General features: G+C 39.0%; 1 protein-coding gene across 4 annotated transcripts in view; it reads right to left on the bottom strand.

Moving 5' to 3' along the window:
• The window catches only part of gramd4 (GRAM domain containing 4), a 44,322-nt gene extending 26,949 nt beyond the window's left edge, over positions 1–17,373 (bottom strand). For all 4 annotated transcript variants that reach the window (XM_015397967.1, XM_015397981.1, XM_015397975.1 and 1 more), the window contains exons 1-3: positions 17,007–17,373; positions 5,842–6,055; positions 152–272 (exon numbers count right to left, since the gene is read on the bottom strand). In XM_015397967.1, coding sequence (XP_015253453.1) covers positions 152–272; positions 5,842–6,055; positions 17,007–17,035 — 364 coding nt within the window. In that variant the 5' untranslated portion in view covers positions 17,036–17,373. The remainder of the gene's footprint in view (positions 1–151; positions 273–5,841; positions 6,056–17,006) is intronic.
• Between the last annotated feature and the right edge of the window lie 232 nt (positions 17,374–17,605).

Below are 17,605 nucleotides of genomic sequence, written 5' to 3'. Positions count from 1 at the left end.
ATGTTTCCATGCAAATGGAGTCTGCATCCTGCTGCAGTTTGCATAAGACACCTGTGGAAGAAGCTCTGTCCTGCTTTTCATCAGCCCAAACCACAGGTCCTAACCATAAAGCCATAAGCACAAATGCAGACTGAGGTGTGTGCATACTCACGTAGGAAATGTTTCTCAAGTAAGGCAATTTCCAAGTGACCTTTCACTTCACTGAGGCGTTCTGACTCTGACCTCTGGAAGTCCTGAACGGCGGCTGCCATCGTGGGGGACCCTGAACCGGCCTGCACATGAAGAAACACACACACAATCAGAAGCTTAACCTAATAAATCCAGAGGGGGACTGGTAGAACCCCCAGTAGGTCCGTTTCTGAGTAAAACAGACAGGAAAAGCCTAAACTATCTGAAACACACCATCAGTACCGAGCCATGACTCACGCCAATGTTTCCTCTCCGGGTTCAGGACCAGCAGGAGTGAAGGAGACGAGGAGAATCCCTCCCCCCCCCCTTTTACTGACGTGTGCACCGATGACTCAAACAACACCGATGGTTTTCAACACAGCAGTAAAGTGGAAGCGGAGAACGGCAGAGAGATTGGAGAAAGGGTGAAGCTCAGAGGGCGATGCAGGGAACAGAGAGACGGATGCGCTAGTGGAGGATGAGCACTGCAGATTGAGCATCGCTGCTCGACTACAGTGAGGGTCCTTTAAGACTTCTGCTGCACGCATACACACACACACACACACACACGCACATGCTGCAGCAGCGGGGTAAGCCGACTGCAGCCGGTAGGTTTGTGCTTTTTCCTGCTTAGATATGCTGCATCGTCTCAAACTGATGCTCTCTATGCAAAGAATGAAGCATAGAAGAGGAGACGAATGAGCCAAATGACAGACATGGCTCATGGGAAACAAGCTTAATGATGGATAGTGTTCTTAAAAAAAACAACCTCAAATAATTAAAGTAGAGTGTGCTGTTGGGGGGAGAGTGAGGAAAATGAAAGGAAGAGGACAGACGAGAATGAGGGTGAAAACATGGAGGATGAGGAAGAGGTGGAGTTACCAGAGGATAGTGGGAGTGAAGCTTTGCTGCATTATCAGGGCTCGGCTGCAGCTCTTCTGCTTTGATTCTTTCAGTTTCTGCGTCATGACAACAATCCCACAGTTGGTAAACTAACACAACTGCACAATGTTTGATGCCTTTAGATCCCCCTGGGAATTGCAAGTAGGTCGAGCCCCAACATCAAATCTAATGATTATTGCCTATATGCTTTTCCTCTTTAAGGACATGAGCTTAGGAGGCTGCTTCTGTCCCACCGCGAGACTTGATGGGACAGCGTAACAACACAAAATATTGACAAAATTTATTAGGATCACTACTTAAAAACATTAACACTCTGAGACATTGAGAACTAAATAATTATGTAAAGTGCCCTATAAAAACTATACTCTTTGAATGTGCAAAAAAAAAAAAAAAAGCATAATGATAGAATCTACATAGTATCTTTTTTTTTTATATACATAAAGTCCAAATATGGCTGGATGCATATGTTTCACATGGCATTTGATCCAATTCTTGGCTTGCAATCACTTGAACCAATCATTTCCGGTTAATTAAGTGCTGGTCAGGCCAACTAAAAATGGCTGCCGATGTGTGAAGAAAATACAACTGTTGCTCCGAATATTTTCATGCATTAGATTCTAATTCTCAGAATCTATACATGGAAAAAGTCAAATTATACGATGGAATAGATACTTATCCAAGACTGATTTGACTTACAAGCTGGAAAAATACCTGCTAGTTCAGTTCCCCGATACCTCAAACTAGCTAGCGTTACAAACAAGCTTTTGCACTGCTAAACAAATGAAGGCATGGAAAAGGAGGATGCCTACAACTTTTTTGACTGTGGATGGGTTAAAGAAGTCGGAGTTGAGGTGCTGAAAGACTAATCTTGCTTCATATAGAGTCACGTAAGTAACGATTATTATATGAACTTGTACTTGCTATGTGTGTCTGTCAACAAAACATACTCAGACAGGTTTCTGCTGTTTTTTTCAGGTCCAACATTCGCAGTGTTTATCTAAAATGTCAACTCATACCTGGTTGTTGATAAAAGAAGATGGGGATGTAACAACATATTGTGCTCATTGTGACTGAATGGCTGGGTAAATAAATAATCCTTCGACGTAAAAGCGTTTGCTAGTTTTTTAAAGTACTCTGAATGCATCTTCAAATCACTGCTTATGACACTGAAAGGCTCTTTATCTGTAAATTAGCGTCAAAAGTGAATTACAGTAATTTTGGGACTATAAGCCGCGACTTTTTCCCCATTTTTCGACCTTGCGGCTTATATAACAATGCGGCTTATCTATGGACTTTTACAGCTAACGGCCACTAGGGTAATACTTCAATCCATGGATTTAAGGATCCACCATGTTGACGTCACATTTACTTAAACACACAAGTACGGTAGCCGCGCGTGGGGGAATGCAGAGGTCCTCCGGAAGCAGACTTCTACCGCGAGTGGTACGAGACAGAACGACAGCGAGAAAGACGGATATTAAACATAAAAAACCTGCGGCTTGTAGTCCGGTGTGGCTTGTATATGTACAAATCATGCAATTTAGCTTCTGCGGCTTATATTTAGGTGCGGCTAATAGTCCGAAAATTACGGTACTAACCTTTAAAAAAAAAGTGATCGCCACAAACTTTGGAATTTATTGACACCGCTCCCTTCGAAATCAACTAAATATTAGCAGGCCAGTTTTTCCTGCATCTTTTTGTGAAATCCTTACTGCGAGGCCCTGTTTGAATATCTTCACGAGGAAGCCGAAAGCATCCTTTATCAGTCTCTTGTGATTAGATCTGTTAGAGCAACCTTAAACACATGCAAAAGGCATATTCAAGTCAAGATTGAATGCTCACTAAACACGGGGCTCTAGTAAACTCGTTCAGTCAAACCACCACTTCATGAGACGGATAAGTAACGAGGCAGACGTGACGTCAGTTGAAAGTAAAGAATACTAATAAGTGAATCTGCATCAACTCAAACATGTTTCTAAAGATGCTCACCATTTAGTCTGAAAAGACCTTAAGGTGCTCTGCGCTCCTTTCTCTTGCTTTATTTCAAAACTAGAATTAAAGCATGTATACGTTTCTGCTTGTACAACATACATGTGAAATACTAATTAATGGAAACATTTTTTGCTCAAATACAATTATTTTTATAAGATTTTTGTTACATATACATCAATGCAAGTCTCCAGACTTATTTTGCATGCAAGCTTAATAAAAAGCATGGATATATTTTGCATGCACGTAAAAGTCTTTAAAGTAAAAGCTTATAAAAGTCTGACGTCAATACTCTAAATTACAATAAAATAAAATGTAGTTTCAGTTGCTACTTCGTATTTAACCACATGAGTATTTGGAAAATGCTAACGATGGTCCAAATAATTCCAAAAAACATTTTCAGAGAACAGTAAGGAATTCAGGACATTCCGTGGTTTTTCTTATCTCCTCCCTGACAGGGTAAGATCGGGAGTGAAATGCATCAAGCAGCAGATTTAATGCACTTCAAGTCATAACAAAGCCATCCTACTTTCAACTCATGTCCTGTTTATTGACCCACAACTCAAAACAGCATCCATATACGGTTACATGTGATAGCCAGATCATTGGCTGATCGTTTTAAGGACAGATGTTCTGCAGTGTTGACCATAATCAAAACGATCAAATAGGGTGCAGCAATATGAATGCAAGAAATAAAAGTGCTGTGTGAATTTTTTTGTTCCTTAATTACCCATCACAATTATTCTAATGGGGCCTGACTGGTTTAGGATTATTAAAGCCACAGCAGTTTGTCTATTAGAAGAAACAGGTGAGCTTGCAAGCTTATTTAATAAAGATAATGGGATGGGAACTCTGCAGCTGGGGTCACAAGCTTTACCCTTTTCACATGAGGTGATGAAGTGGAGGCTTCAACCGGTGTCATGTGATTTAATCCTGGAGGGTAGGAGAGACCTGAGAGGCTCCAGGGGAACCCTACAGGGGGTACAAAATAGCTGCAGCTTTAACATACTAAACACAGCTATCCACTGGTAAAGTGACATATACTGTAAGCCACACGCGTGTTTGAATGTGTGCATCCCAGCTGAGTTAAGAGCTAGCTTTGTCTATTTTGGGGTTTAGAGTGTGACTCATCACTGCTCTGATGTGGGCGATGTCTTCCTGGTGCTCACAAAGGCAAACATTGCTGCACATGTAGACATGCAAACATCAGCTGCAACGCTCAGGGGGTCAATATAAAGCAAAGTGAAAAAATGATGAATGGTCTCAGATTATTAGTAAAGATTGTGGTTTATTCATGTCGATTTAAAAACCCAATAAAACATGAACCAAAACACTCCTTTTTGATTTTTATTCAAAGTTTAATTCTAACAAAAATATCCAAAACTGCAAAAGAAAAAAAAAAGAAAGAAAAAAAAACTCTCTTATTATTATTATTATTAAAAAACGGTATGATCTTATTATCTCATTAAAGAGCCACTGTGGAAGATCCAAAGAGCCACTTGGGGTCAAAGTTCAAACCTAGATTCTAATATAGAATCTAACGAGACGCTGAGACCCTTTTGATCCAATGCAAGCATTAGAATGGCCTTTTTTGGTCAAGATTTCAGATGTATATACACTTAAAGGTAGTTTTACATAAGGAGGGTCCCAAGTCTAGTCCTCAAGAGCTACGCTCCTGGAACCATTAGAGGCAGGCCTCCTTCAGCAAACTTAAATCAAATAAATGGCTCATAACCAGAAATTCTAGATCTAGTGACATACTGAGGGGGAATTCACTAATTTAGTGCTCGGAGACTCGGATCACTGCTGCACTTTAAGAAAAATGTCATGAGGGCTGTACAAAAACGAAAAATTAGTTTTGTATACACTGTGTGTACAAAATGTCAATAAAGTTTGTTTAAGTAAGTCTAAGACTAGACTTGGGGAACCGTCCTCCCCATAATCATGATGCAATACTTCACACCCAGTAAAATCCATGAAATTCTGAACTATAAACCTGGAAAAAGAATGAATACTTTTAGAAAACCCTGCTTTTGAAAGCACTTCAGGTGAATACCAGTCAGACTCTGCATCTCAGATCCAGCATTACTCGGCAAACCATTTTCAGAAGGGATCCAGAAAAAAGTCCCAGACCACCATTTTATCCAACGTCTATTTAAAAACAAACAGAAAGTAGAATGCAGAGCGACTTGGCTTCAAGTGACAAAAAGGAAGTGATTGGCAAAGTACTTTCAATCTGGACATCTTTCCATCTGTGCAAGGACTCAATGACGACAATCTTGGTAATTTTAACCACCAACAGGAGAATTTTTTTTCCACCCACCTCGGTGCAGGAGGAGGGGACACCCACTAGTTCAATCCACTGACGTCAAATTCAAGTCAGGTTTAATCTCTTTCCTGCTGTCTAATATCTCCTCATCTCACTGCTGCTCCTCCTATTTCCTCTGTTCACAAGCAGATTGCCATCTCGGTGTCATGTCCACATTAATCCTGACCACATCACTCTAATTATAAGACCCTCTCTTCTGTGAGCAACAAAAACATCAGTAGGGTGAAGGAGCATATTTTTCTCCCTTTGGTGAGAGGAAATGCTCCGTTACAAAGGGTAAAAGCTCTTCTCCCATGGGTTTTAAAGAGAACGGCTCTATTTCTTTTCACTGCTTCCAGTGCGATGAATAAAAAAAGCAAACGTTGCATAACACTTTATCGTGTCAAGAGGAAAAACAAAGTACATAAATAAAGAGAGGAAAGGAAAACCACAATTCCACAGATCAAACTCACAGGGTCTCGCTGAACATCTTCTGCATCCCGCAGAGATGCTCTCGGCTTCAGCTGCACGTCGTCGTTACATTCACTGTCGGAGGCGGGTGGCGAATCGCCCAGATCTGGGAAGTCGTCTCTCGTCCTGGGGCCTCGGAAGCGGATCCTGTCCAGGCGCTTTAGCATGGTCAACACCGCGTACCTGGGCTTTACCTTAACATGGCGGACGGCAACCCTGCAATAGAAAAACGTAAAAAAAAAAAAAAAAATTTAACGGTTATTCTTATTACTTTTGGAGGGGACAGTGATCCTCCACATGCCATCAGTTCACTGATCTGCTCACCAGCACCATTAGTATTTCAAACCTTTTCACATTCACTAAAAGGTCCAGCGAGGTGACATAGTGAATGCTGTAACCTTTAATGCTCTTTGAGTTTTAACCCCGTCCCTGTGGGGTTGGTTTGCCCTTTAGCGCAGACACAAAGATGGAAGGATTACATCTCGTTTCTGCTCTGGGTGCAGTGGACTGCTCTGGATTTTTTGACCCAAAATTGATTTAGTTCCAGAACTAAAGCTGTGGCCAAAACACGGCTGGTGTCTGATGACAGCGGCCTGTTTCAGTCGCCACGCAATGAGTGTGGGGACTTAACTCTTTCCAATAACCGTTTATTTAGATTAAAAAAAGTGTCTGAAACTGATACATGATGCTTTCCCAAATATGAGCAGTCATCCCTGAACCGTTTGCCTTCTGCTGGGATTTGTCAATTGGTAAAGGATTAGGAGTAGTGTAATCCAATAAGATTACTTAATCTGCTTGATTGAGGACTGTCAGACAACAAGACGAGAGAACAATTTATCTGACGGGTGCTATCTTAAAAAAATCAGAGTGCAGGATTAAACCTTGGCTTCGTTTAAAGTTTAAATCATTAACAGGATTCATTCACCCTCATTTTATTGATCGGACACCAAAAATGAGTTGCAGACTCCTTCAGAGGAGTCAATTTTGAATGACTCTTCCATTTCCACCTCCTTTTAAAAAGATAAATCTGTCATTTTAAGATGAAAAACAGATGCCGACAATTATGCAGCACTTTCAGCAGTTTTGTGTACTTCCAAGCAAAGGAACTTATCTTCCATTTATTTTTGCTAGTTTAGGAAAGACATTAATGAAACCGGATAGGTCTTAACTGCCAATTCCTACATCAATATTTCATTATTTTTTCCCTCTTAAACCCACTGGATGCTGTTTCACTACAATTAATCTCCCACCTCTACAATCTGTGCTAATTATAGTGCTTATGACTTAAAGGCAATAAAAGGATTAATCCACAGCCTCTGTACTGCGTCCAGTTATCTATCACAGAAATGTCTGCTAAGTTATTAGCAGGGCATTCAAAGAAGCAAAAAGAATAACATAACGTAGAAAGGAATCTTTTAAAATGACTTTAAAGGTTAAATCTAGTCTCTGCCCCCCTGACCCTGTCTAATTGGCTTGGTATAGCTCAACCACTTAACTCTTGGTTGCTTCTACGTGAGGGAAATGAGAGCTATGATATATCGTTCTAGTTAATACAAGAAGATTTTCCACATATCACACCAGGAAACTTTTTTTTTTTCTTACGTTCCATGTATGTTTTCTTGTTTGGACCAGAACCTGAGAGCCTGCATCTCTGTGAGCAGAGTGTGCCTGCATGTTGACCCTCCTGTGCAGCAGGTGGCTAGTTTCCCTCCACATATCATTTTACATGTAGGCCAAAAGGTTCAGTTTGGGTATTAGCTAACCAGAGCACCTTCTGTCACGTGTTCACAGTGTCCCGAACAAGTAGTTTTACGATCCAAGATGCTAACGGCAGTAGAAAGAATGCTTAAGCTAACGGGAAATGGTTGAGACACTGTTTAAAGGAGGTTATACGGCCTGATAACAGTGGGATGAAGTTTCTATCAACACCTTCTCACACAAATGTTAAGTTTCCGTCCCCCACCCACGTGTAGATGTGACTGGTGGGGTTTGTGTTTCCTTTCTGTTCCCACAATAATTTGCCTCAGTTTCAGTCACTGATTGCCTCAAACTATCTTAAAGTCAATAAATAAAGAACTTACAGATCTGAAAGTAAAAATATGATCTCATGTTTTCATTTAAGGCCTCCTCCTGTTTGTTTATTTCCTTTGCAGATGCATTTTCTCTGCTCCAGAGCCATGTTCTGAACAAGTCCTAAATAGAAGCGTCAATAGAAGTGAGGAGAGGACAGGAGGAGGAGGAGTGGGTTTCAGCTCAAGGTCTGATCCCTCTCAGTCCGAATAAACAGCCCTCATGAATCATTTGCTTCACAAACAGAAAGACCTCTAAACACCTTTACCTCGTCATAAGTCACAGATGACACAGGTTTTGCAGAAATGACGCAACGATCGTAAAATATAACGACGCCAACAAAACAAAAACATCCCGCTTTGTAGAAGCATGTGAGAGCTGGTAGTGTTTGTTTGTACCTGTGATCATTAGTCAGGCTTCAATAGCTGTACAAGCTCCCTCTGCATCTCTAATGCAAGCCTAATGTTCTGTATCAGAGCTGGTATGTGTCTCTGAGTAATCTTCTGCTAATAAACCCTCAAGCTGGAGGTTACTCTTGGTCACATCGACTACTACAGTCAGTCAGTGACCCCCCGAGGCCCAGGAACCTAGAGTAAAACAAATGTTTCTCTAATCTCATTATGGCAAAATGTTCAGTCCATGCAGGAATCTGAGCAAAATGTATTAAAAGCCATTTTAGGAGATGGTTAGCCTAGAAAGGAGCCATGAGATTTTGAAAGACTCAGGATTTGGTTACATTTTTAGCTTGATCAGATCTGATGACTGCTCAATCTGTCAAAAACTTCAATGTCTAACCTTTCCCTGGTGATTGAGCACACCATATCTAAAACCTAATAGATAGCACAGATGGAAAAAAAATCCAATTTATCGAATTCACTTACTGGGAAAGGTTAAAATTTGTGGTGCAACGGATCATCGTTGATCCGCTCAGATCAATATTTTCAGTTCGGCCCCGACATGATCCGTGGACTGACTTACAGAGAGAGAAGAGGAAAAAAAGCGATGCGCACGTTCCGTTCCACAGCGTGGTCATTGCAAGCAGAACAAAGGAGGAGCCTGAACACTCCTCGTAATTTAAATCACCAGTATGGTATCATTTTGGCTTTCCTGTCCAATTTAATGAAGGAAAGAGGTTAGTGGATGAAACCATGATGGTGTGTAAGTACTCTGGAACAAGAAAGACATATGATGGTGGAAATACATCAAGCATGGAAACGCATTTGAAGCGACATCACCCCGGTGTTCCACTGACAGGAGTGAAAACGAAGCCCGCTTAAAATCCGCTTATCACCACGCTGTATATGCAGCCCCCTGCTGCACAATCCGACCTGGCAAAAGCCATCAAAAACAGTACTGGTGTATTTATAGGTGTGAACATGAGCCCATATTCAGTTGTGCAAAACGAGAGCTTTAAACACATAGTGAGAGTACCTCAGCCACGTTACAACATCCTGTCGTGCATATGTGTAGAACTGAGCTAAGTGCTACGTTATCAATCTGGGATGGCTGCCGTTCACTCTCTTCGTGAAAAGGAGGAACGTTTAGTACAATACTTCGAGCTAATTGGGTGATGTCCCAGCTAGTACACACCTTCCATAATACGCTTTCAGCCAATCGTAGCGTTTCATAAGCTGATAAATCAAACTTTTTCAAAATCTTGTCTGAAGAAAAGCACAGACATTTCCATCTAAAAATGCACAAAGTGATTCTCTTCAATCCTTTTTTAAATGAGAAATTCTTGCTACTTTAGCTAAAACCAAGTCAATTGTGGCATCAACAGGTGAGTCCTCCAGCATAGCCATGTCTGTAATACCCCAGCAAGGCCCTTCTGAATGTCATCATTCCTACATATCCAAACCCATAAATCACTGCTGGTATGTCATTAGTCTGAGCCAGTGGTTATTCGGAGGCGGATGTATTAACGGGAGTCTTTCTAGATGGATTTGTTGTGAGACTGAAACTCAGTTTTCGCTACAATCTAGCTTGCGGTACAAGTTTAATCGCATGCACACTTCACAGAAAAGGTTGTGACAGATCTTTATCAGCAGGAGAAGAAAAAAAATGTGTGAATAACAAAAGGATAAAACCTGTTTATTTGTCTTGGATTTTTTTTTTTTTTTTTTTGCTCTGATGCAAAAAATTAGTTGAACGATACGAACCGTTGACTTTTGAGATCCACTGCACCCCTAGTAAATATTTAAAGTCAGAAAATGACATTTAGATTCAGTGGGCATTACAAAGGAAACTTGCGAGACCAGTGGGAATTAACTTCCAGAAGATGACATTAAAAGGTGAAACATATTAAAGTTTTTTTTTTTGTATACCATTCACAGCTTATAGTAAAGTAAATAGAGTTAAAACTGACAACTCCATTCCTCGTCATGGAGAGAGAGAGCAAAAACACTTCTGGTTTTGACAGCCAACACCAGGAATGTTTAATAAACGTATTCTCTGTCAATGCTAGTTCGAAAAGAGAAATTGCAGAAAACCAGAATCAGTCGAGTTTTAAACCAGAGATTGGGAAACTGGCCGCAAATCACTGGCTACATTCACACTGCAGCCTGAAGTGACCCAGCGATTTTATGGCCCAAATGTGACCTGCATCTGATCTTTTCATGACAGTCTGAACAACAAGGCATTGAGGCCTGCAGTGCGAACAAAGCCTTTGATCCATCTCTGAAATTAATCCTTTTTTTAACAGTAAAAAAACATGAGGGCAATATGAAGGATCCAGAGGGTACAAAAAGTTTGAGCGTCCCCTCCTTGGAAAAAAAGAAAAAGTTCTGATTGCAAAAGCTCTCTGGACTTATCCTGATTTATATTACAAACTGACAGATTTCCCATGAATATCTGCAACTTCTGAAGACAAAACAGTGTTTGTTAAGGGGAACATTCTTTGCAGCCAATAAATGGAAAAAGCTACATCGGAGAGTCATTTTAGACCATTTAAAAGATCTATCCTTGTGGTTGCTCTAATGGTCCACATTTGTTGCTCTTATAGTGCGTCTATAAACCACCCCTCTTCACACCGTGGAAAGAAACCACACTTATCGAACAAGGAAACTTTTAACAGTGATTAATCTTTATGTTTGTATTAAAACTGTTCATTTTTCTGCAATAAATCCAGCAAAAACGTATAACTTGCGCTCTACTCCCATTAACCCGAAGCCAAGATGAAATTTTCAGCCTTGCATCAGTCTCTATAGCCTCACCCATGCATTTTTTATTAGAGCTTTTATATTCCCCACCTCATTCATCCCAAACAAAAGTGCTTTTTGTTTGGCTTAAACCTTTAAATCAGTCAGACAGATGATTCTTGTTTCATTACCACAGTTGGTTACATATACGCTGCATCCCATATGCATTTAATCTCCCTTAATTTTGTCCACATTTTGTCACATTATAACGACTAATTTCAATACATTTTATTTGGATTTTTTTTTTTTTTTTTCGTTCAACAAAAGCAGTGGATTGTTGCAAGAAGGAATAATATTAGTAATAATAATAATATTGACTGCAAAAACAAAAAAAGAATGTTGAAAGTTTCTCCCATTTTAATAATATTAAAATGTCCATAGTTGTGGGTTTAAAAAGACAAAATATAAGCCCACAAGACTATATCCATAGATAACAGCTTATTTATTAATAATATATCCTTGTTGTTACCATTAGCCATCGACTCTGCGTGCAGGAGAAAGTGTTAAAGTAAATCCACTAAACCAGCAGCATTTACAGACCTCCTGTGGAAGCACATGTTTTCCGGGACATTAGGCACTCATCTATAATAACTGCCTGTTGATCAAAATGCCACAGTCGTGTTTCTGCTCTACTAACCGACACAAGGCCAGCTTCCACTTACAGGTGCGTCTTAAAATACGCTGCATCAACTTATCCCAGGATATCCTGTGATTTCATTCGCCCTCCGTGGTGTCACGTTTCTGAAAAGAGCGAGCAGCGCAACAGCAAGATACTGCTCTCAACTTTTGCCCAGTTTCATAACACACTATGAGACGGAGGGATTAGCAGGACCTTTAAATACCTTAGCCAAGAATAAAATGTCGCAACTTTGTTTGGTTTACTTGTTAAAAAAAATAAATGTGTGGCAGATGGTCAGAGGGAGAAATACATAAGATGAGATAAAAGCCTTGCCCAGAGCTGAGATATAAAGCATGTTCCCATCTTGATGCAGAAGGGTTCATTTCCCAAAGCTCCTACGCAGTTTTCATGTAAAGATGTTATAATTTTTTAAAGTCCTCTAAAGTTGAATTCTTTAAGTCTGATATTTTGTTGTTTTTTGTGATATTAGAGATAAAATGATCAATAGATATAAAGGTGGAGATAACTGGGTAACACGGACAGCAGATTATTGTATGGATAGATGGAAAAGGGACAAGCTAATGGGTTGGGCGGCCAAGAAAAGAAAAATAGGCAAATAAAAAAGGATTTTTTTGTATTACATAACAGTTTTGGCTCGCAGGAGCTTCCATAGATGGAGTATTACTCCCACGGTGCCGTTCCGCAAGCGACCTCCTGGCTACCGGTGAATAGGAAGTTAGTCCTGAAAAAGGAATAAAATCATCCTTTGTTTGGAACTGGTTTGGGTTTGCTGTGACAAACATGGAGAAAGAAACCCCACACTGCAACATTAGCCTAAAGGCTGGTAGCTATGAAAAATGCCAATCTCTCCGGCATGAACAACCCAGAACAAACCTCAGCTAAGAAACAGCCAACTGTAGCTGAAACCTTTGCGCAAAGCACCACATATAAGAGGAAAGGAACACAGTGGAAAACAATCACAGAAGCGGTCGCTTTGCACATAGCTGAAGACATGGCGCCCATATATACCATGGAGAAGACCGGGTTTATAAATATGATTAAAACCTTGGACCAAACATTTGGACCGGAAATGTTTGTGGAATGTAGGGTAATTAAGATAGTTATCATTAGGTATAAGGATGGGACTTTTCTGATGGTTAAAAAAGGTTTTTATGAGGTGATTTTCTCATCATGGAATGTTTTTTTTAATTAAAATGCTGGATAAATTTTTATCCGTATACCCTTACGGACAAATTGAATATAAACAATTTAAGATTGGACTGCCTCAGGAACGCTTCACAGGTAAGAAGTCGAAGATTTTTTTGAAATGTTCTGATTTAATACGCCGCTATATCTTTATTAATAGTTCCTTTGTGCTCATGTTGTCCATAAAATCAACATGATGGTCGGTAGAGAATCTAAGCTTTTTATTTAATGTAAATATTCACAACAGAGCGCCAGTGGATGTTAATAAGTAGGTGGGGGAAAATCGGGGGAAAAAAAAGAAATAAAACAATCTGAGATTTTATATTTAGACCATATTGCCCAGCTCTAATAAATATAATTTCTTCAATTGGATAGGGAATAAAGAAAACTTTTGAATATAAACTGTAGACTTGGAGCACCAAAACAAGGGGAAAGTACAAATTTTTTTAAACTTTCTGCTCCATTTGCAATTGCATGTTAAGCTAGGGTCACATGAAAAAAAAAATAAAAAAAATATTCTGCAGCAGTATTAACAGCATGAGCAAGATAAATACATTAGCCTTCATCCAAGTCGCTAATGTAAACCTCTGGGCAAAGGGTATAGATGGCTGCTCAAACACAAATGTCAGTGAAAGGGATATCTGTTTTTTTTTGTTTGGTTTATAATAGTGCCTTTAGAGCTCACTAGTAATGCCTTCACATGGCTGCGTCGGCGCACAGACACAGCAAGGTTGCTACAGAGGGAGCAACTCCCACATGGTCACGATTATCGCCTCGATGGAATATGATATTTCTTTTCTGGAGACTGGCAGTGAGAGACGGGACAACAGAGCATAGGCCATTACCTTCCAGTCGTGTCCTTGCTCTGCAGCAATATCACTGTGCTGTTATATAAACGATCAATATATCCTCACCGATCGGCCCATCTGGCCCCTCATAAAACTGGTGATCGACTTCAATCAAAAAGGAATCCAATTTGAACTCGTGTGAGGTGACTCAGAAGGTGAAGCTAAACAATGTGATGAGTATTTAATTTCCTTTTGACCTTAGTGATCAGAGACAGCTTTGTGTTTCTGATACAAGAGTAAACATATCAAACAACACTTTAAAAATCATAGTTTTCTGGTCTTTGTTTTAGCCAAACTAGATTTAAACTTGGTTAATATAGTTTATAATAAACTTAATATAGTTTATGATTAAACCTGGATAAACCTGAGAAGCTGGATTAGCTTTTATATGCCTTTCCGCATATCTTGGCTATTTTTGTTTGCAACAGATGAGTCTATTTAAGCACTATGTAAATTAGAACAGAAAAAGAAAGCTTGGTCCATCAGAGTGCCTCATGTTGGCAAACTTCTGCCTTAAGTTACAGGTTCACTATTGTGAGGATATCCCAACTAAACAAAAAATGTGATATTAGTTTTAGGCTATAATTTGCCACATTAATTAAAAAGCTCTTTCAAAGCCATTTGATCATTTGGATTATGTTAGATTAAGTATTGTAAATGAGTAGGATCCTTCACACAGACAGACAATAAGCACACAGAACCTTGAATGTGAGCAGGTTTATACACAGAAGTCCTTCAACAATGTACTCTAGACAAGACAGAATTATTTTCATGAAAATAAGGCAGCAAAAACAAACTGCATGGCTAAATTGCACAGTAGATTACAAGAAAAGATCACACAACTTTTAGAGGAAGCGTAAGTCCTATCTCATCGATCTTTTTTTCTAAATATAAAACCCATGTTTTTATAAAACTCAGTGTTTACAGTTTAATTGTTTGGCTTGAGCAGAAGGTTGATTGAAATCGTGTTTGTATGCTTTCCCTGAAAGGCTTCCTCCAGATTAAGTAGCAGGTGGAGTCCAATCACAAAGATAACTGTGTGGGTCGTGCACTTTGAAATGCTACACCGGATATGATTATTGGAAAGGGTAGGTGATATGAGAAAACAAAAAAGCAACTTTAATGTGTTTCATAGGTCTGCATTTAGAGTAAATAGGAAACCCTTTAGGGTGGTAAAGTTAGCATATGGGTGCAGACACATAGGAAATATTCCAAATTTTAGGACATTACCAGAATAACTTGAATAAAATTTGATGAACGGGCATATAATTGCTAAATAAATGGAAAGTGATGCATAATTCTCACAATTTAAGTTCTTAGGCTTCCAGGACATGAAAAATACTACTTTTTGTTGTTGTTTTTAAAACAACAAAGAGCAAAACAATCAAAACTACAAGAAATTAAGTTAGGTTTTGCTGCTTAAACCTTTTTGGACAAAAACAAAAAACTAACTTTATTTTAGCCACACCAACAAACACATTAGACCCTTTTTAGGGAGGTGTATTATATTAAACTTACACAATAAACGAGTAGACTACAATTATATGCCACTTTGTTCATATTAAAGGTTGCTAATTCTTTGTTATATAAGAATTTTTTTTTATTTATAACTGTGTTTGATGTGGATTTCTAACAGGTGTCTGAGGAAAATCTCATTATGGTTTCATTCTTATACGACTCTTGATTCATAGGTCTGTATTCAGAGTATAGAGGAAACCCTTTAGGGTGGTAAAGTTTGCATATAGGTGCAGACACCTTGGAAATATTCCAGATTTTAAGTCATTACCAAAAAACTTGATTAAAATTTGATGAGCCACATATAATTGCTAAATAAATGAAAAGTGATGCATTTAAGTGATTGCAATTAAGAAAGTTCTCAGTCATCCAGGACATGAAAAATACTACTTTTTGTTGTTTTTCTTTTTTCAACCAGCGAAGAGCAAGACAACAAAGAGCAAAACAACTGAAACTACAAGGAATATAGTTATGTTTTGCTGCTTAAACCTTTTTGGATAAAATCAAAAACTTTACTTTAGCCACAACAACAAACACATTGGGCCCTTTTCAGGGAGCTGTATTATATTAAAATTAAACAATAAACAAGCAGACTACAATTATATGCCACTTTGTTTAGATTAAAGGTTGCTCATTCTTTGTTATATAAGTATTATTTATTTGTATCTGTGTGTGATGTGGATTTTTAACAGGTGTCTGAGGAAAATCTCATTATGGTTTCATTCTTATACGACTCTTGATTCATAGGTCTGTATTCAGAGTATAGAGGGAAACCCTTTAGGGTGGTAAAGTTTTCACATGGGTGCAGAAACCTTGGAAATATTGCAGATTTGAATTCATTACCAAAAAACTTGATCAAAATTTGATGAACGGGCATATAATTGCTAAATAAATGAAAAGCGGTGCATTATTCTCACATTTAAGAAAGTTCTCAGGCATCCAGGACATGAAAAACACTACTTTTTGTTGTTGTTTTTTTAAACGGCGAAGAGCAAAACAACTTAAACTAAAAGGAATAAAGTTATGTTTTGCTGCTTAAATCTTTTTGGATAAAAAACAACTTTATTTTAGCCACACCAACAAACACATTAGGCCCTTTTCAGGGAGCTTTATTATATTAAAATTAAAGACTAATATCATATGCTACTTTGTTTATATTAAAGGTTGCTCATTCTTTGTTATATAAGCATTTTTTTATTTATATATGTGTGTGATGTGGATTCTTAACAGGTGTCTGAGGAAAATCTCATCATGGTTTCATTCTTATACGACTGTTGATTGTAAGATTGACTGCACACATTAGATATTTATGCCGACTTATCTATAAATTTCAAATAAATTAAATAAAGCCTGTTGCTTTTAAGTGATAAAAACGAAAATCATACTTTCTCAAGGTTATTGTCATTCCTGGAGCCGTTAAGTCGTCCCTGGAGGGCTAGCTAAAAATGTTAGCTAGCTCGATTTACCTGTTAAATAGGAAGGTAGCATTTTTATTTTTAGCTGCGAAGCTAATCTACTTTTATTTATTCGACAACATAAAATGGAATATAAATTAATATGTCTATATATAACAGCTCGTAAATATGAAAGCCGTGAAGAAGAGGCGACGGGCCAAAAAAGGCGGATATGAATATAAAAATAAGCTTTTTTTAAATTTATTTTTTAATTCTGTGGTGTCGCAGAGAGGTAAAATAAAAAAGAAAGGTTCTTACCCAGCACGTAAATCGTAGCAAAGTTTCATGAACACTGAGGTTCCCTCCGGTGCTGCTTTTATCCTTCCGTACACCTGCTGCTTCTCAAATTAGCGTCTATCTGTCTGCCCGCCTTCCTCACTACGACGTCTGCTTTCCAGGTCCCTCCATCCCTGCAATGTCCGCCGCCGCTCTCCGCTCAGCACCGTCAAAACGACTGTATCCTCCCCGGGGTTTGTCGTTAGACAGCGGGTAGCCTCGTCATTATAACAGGAGAAAACGCAAATGATGTTTAGAAAAGGAGAAAAAAAAATACCAGTTGCGTCGTTCTCGGACAGCGCCGTTATAACCCGCTATAAAGAGACAAGCCGTGCCCTGTTTCTTCTTCTTCTGGTTGATATCACCGAAACAAGTGGGGAGATTTTCTTAAAGGGGCCGCAGCCGATTTACTGGCGCTCCCATGACGACAGGATGTGTGTGCTTTTTTGGGGGGTGCTCTCTACCGCCTCCCCGTGGCCGCTTTTGTTATGTGTTAAGTTATAGCAGGTGGATTATGGAGGACCAACTCTGCCATATCTAAAAATAAATACAGAAATAAATGAAATCTCAGTAAATAAATA

The sequence above is a fragment of the Cyprinodon variegatus genome, unplaced genomic scaffold (assembly GCF_000732505.1).
Source record: "Cyprinodon variegatus isolate N-32 unplaced genomic scaffold, C_variegatus-1.0 Scaffold28, whole genome shotgun sequence".
Taxonomy (NCBI): domain Eukaryota; kingdom Metazoa; phylum Chordata; class Actinopteri; order Cyprinodontiformes; family Cyprinodontidae; genus Cyprinodon; species Cyprinodon variegatus.
Note: the sequence above shows the minus strand (reverse complement) of the source record. Positions and strands in the feature narration are given on the sequence as shown.